Source organism: Gavialis gangeticus, unplaced genomic scaffold (genome assembly GCF_001723915.1).
Source record: "Gavialis gangeticus isolate Ggan-Ray unplaced genomic scaffold, GavGan_comp1, whole genome shotgun sequence".
Lineage (NCBI taxonomy): Eukaryota > Metazoa > Chordata > Crocodylia > Gavialidae > Gavialis > Gavialis gangeticus.
The window spans coordinates 88795299-88797825 of record NW_017729033.1 but is presented as its reverse complement, the minus strand read 5'-3'; the positions used below and the strand labels follow the sequence as shown (position 1 = coordinate 88797825).

Below are 2527 nucleotides of genomic sequence, written 5' to 3'. Positions count from 1 at the left end.
CCTTCCGACCCTTAATCTATGAAACTATGAAACTATAAGGGTGTTCTACAGATGTTGCAATACTAATAATAATGAAATATTTTAAGCCCCACAAATATTGAAAAGGTCTTTAAAAATATCATCAGGAACTAGATATGGTCTAGTGGCCTTAGCAGAAGCCTAAGCTTTTCTTAATTCTGGATTTAACCCAGCATCCCTTTGTGATTTTAGGCAAGTCACTTCATCTTACCTCTCCCATCTGTAAAATTATGTTAAGAACTACCATACCTCATAAAGGTGCTGTGAGGATTCAGATGCATCTGCAGAAGCACTATGAAGGTAGGACATACATAACAATTGCTTAAATATTATATTACAGATATTTTTGTTCCTCCTTGCAGAAACCAACAGATGGGAAGTAAAAGTAGTAAAGGTCTTCTTTTAAAGTGGGAGCTTTGTTTTAAACCAAGCAGAAGTCCAACTTACATATTCCTGTGTAAAGTCTATCAGGTTTTGCAAATCAATGTCATCTCTGTATGCTCTGATGTTGTTGTTTATAAAGAAATACAGCTGGTCTTTGATCCAGTCTTTGAAAACAAATGCCAGAACACCAGCAGTGAGCTCCAGGAAGAAGATAATCCCCAGGAACACAGAAAACTATGAAGAAAAGGGAAGGAAAAAGTTTTACAACTCATTTTGTCTCTGTAACTAAAAAGGTTTCCTCCCCCTTCACAAGTCTTTCAATTATATCTAAATGTTAATGATCTCAAAACTGGAAAGTTAGGTCAACGTCAGCATGTTTATCAACACAAAGTAAACTTATTCCTACACATAAAAAACCTGACTTCTTCTAAAAATGCAATTCATAACAAGAGTTACAGTGCCTTTTTAGGTGCCTTTTCATTTCAGCACCCAAATCCATGAAGCTCAGTCTAAGCACACGAAGCAGGCACTGGTAACAGCAGAAATTAATTAATGACTAAGTTACAATGGAATGTCTATGAAATGATTTCTTATCCACATTAAAACCAACAGAGTTATGATGATTAGTGAAAATGCAATGAATGCCAAAGGCATTACAAATGACCCACCACTCACTCTAACCATCTCCAGTGTAGCTATATGGTATTTTAAAACACAAATGGGTTCTGGTATATTAGAAATCTCTCTTGCAACTGTGCTCTTGAGTCTCATTTCAGTATGTTCTTTCTGCTTGTTCAGATACATTTTTAATTTTTCCTGCCCTACAGGAAGCTATTTCTGGTGTAACAGATGGGTTCATTTTAGACAAGCTGAGAGAAGCAAGGAAAGGAAGAAGCAAAAAAAAGTTGCAATACTTTTGTAGCAAGACAAAAGCAAGTTGGAACAAAACCAACCTTGAGAAAAGTAACCAGCAACCACCTCCTCTCTCCACACAGCACTTCTGCCCCAAGGAGCCAAAGATATTGCAGGAAAGCAGCAGTTGCCCAAGCAGCATTTTCGTGGACACATAAACAGATTATAGTGATAAAGGCACAATTTTATCACTACACAGGCCATGTCCATCCATGGGCTACAGGCTGAGAGGGGAGAGGAGGGTGGCTTTACAGAAGTGAGTAAACTGTGGTCTCCCTCAGCTTTAAGTGGAAAATGAGCCCTACAAGAAGTATAGTTTCTAATCAAATCAACCCAGCTGCTCAATTCAAGAAGGAGCACTAAATGCAGTGACTCATGTGCGTAACAGGAGTCCCTTTTATAACTGAGAGTTCAAGCCAGTATTCAGGGAGATACTTCCCACACAGCCCCAGACTGAATAATGATGACATTAAACAACGTAGATAGCCAGAGGTGGTTAGCCAGGTTAGCCTGAAGTGGAGCAAAATGCAAGGACGAGGTGCACCATATACAGACCAACTGAATGCAGGTGGTGTTGAAACAATCTGGACCACAGTCAGGGATATCTGCAGGGACTTGTGATCTCAAACCAGAAGGGACAATAGGGGACTGAACTTCCATGCTAAGAATCATGTGGGTCGCATTTAATAGCGCATTCATGTGCCTCATCCTTGGCAAAGGCTGCTCATTACAGACTTAGAAAGCTCACTATGCAAATTATTAAAATTGGTTCTCTCCTTAGGGAAAGAAAAGCAAAAACATTAGATGGGATACTTATAAGGAGCCGTGTGCTCTACATTGACTCTTCAACATGATTTGTATTGTATACATTAAAACCCAAAGACCTGTAATTGCTTGATAGCTTCATTGTTTAAGTGTTAAAAAGTTAAGGAAAATCCGAAATACAATATGCCTCTGTGAAATACCCTAAAGGCATATATGTATTGAGAGACTGATGTTGTTAAACAGTAACACAGAACATGGTTTCACTTCTGTAACTGATGAATCAAGCAGTTGCAGAGACTACTTACGAACTTGAGGAGGAAGGTGTTCTCTCGCAGAGCTCCAATGCATCCTGCAAATCCCAAAATGAACATGACTCCTCCTACCACAAGGAAGAGCCAAACTGGATCAAAGCCTCCCAGGTCAGTAATAGAGGAGATATTGGACAGCA

General features: G+C 39.2%; 1 protein-coding gene across 2 annotated transcripts in view; it reads right to left on the bottom strand.

The window, feature by feature from the left end:
- The window catches only part of TSPAN5 (tetraspanin 5), a 143639-nt gene that overhangs the window by 21127 nt on the left and 119985 nt on the right, over positions 1 to 2527 (bottom strand). For both annotated transcript variants that reach the window (XM_019526400.1, XM_019526399.1), the window contains one exon: positions 466 to 636. In XM_019526400.1, coding sequence (XP_019381945.1) covers positions 466 to 636 — 171 coding nt within the window. The remainder of the gene's footprint in view (positions 1 to 465; positions 637 to 2527) is intronic.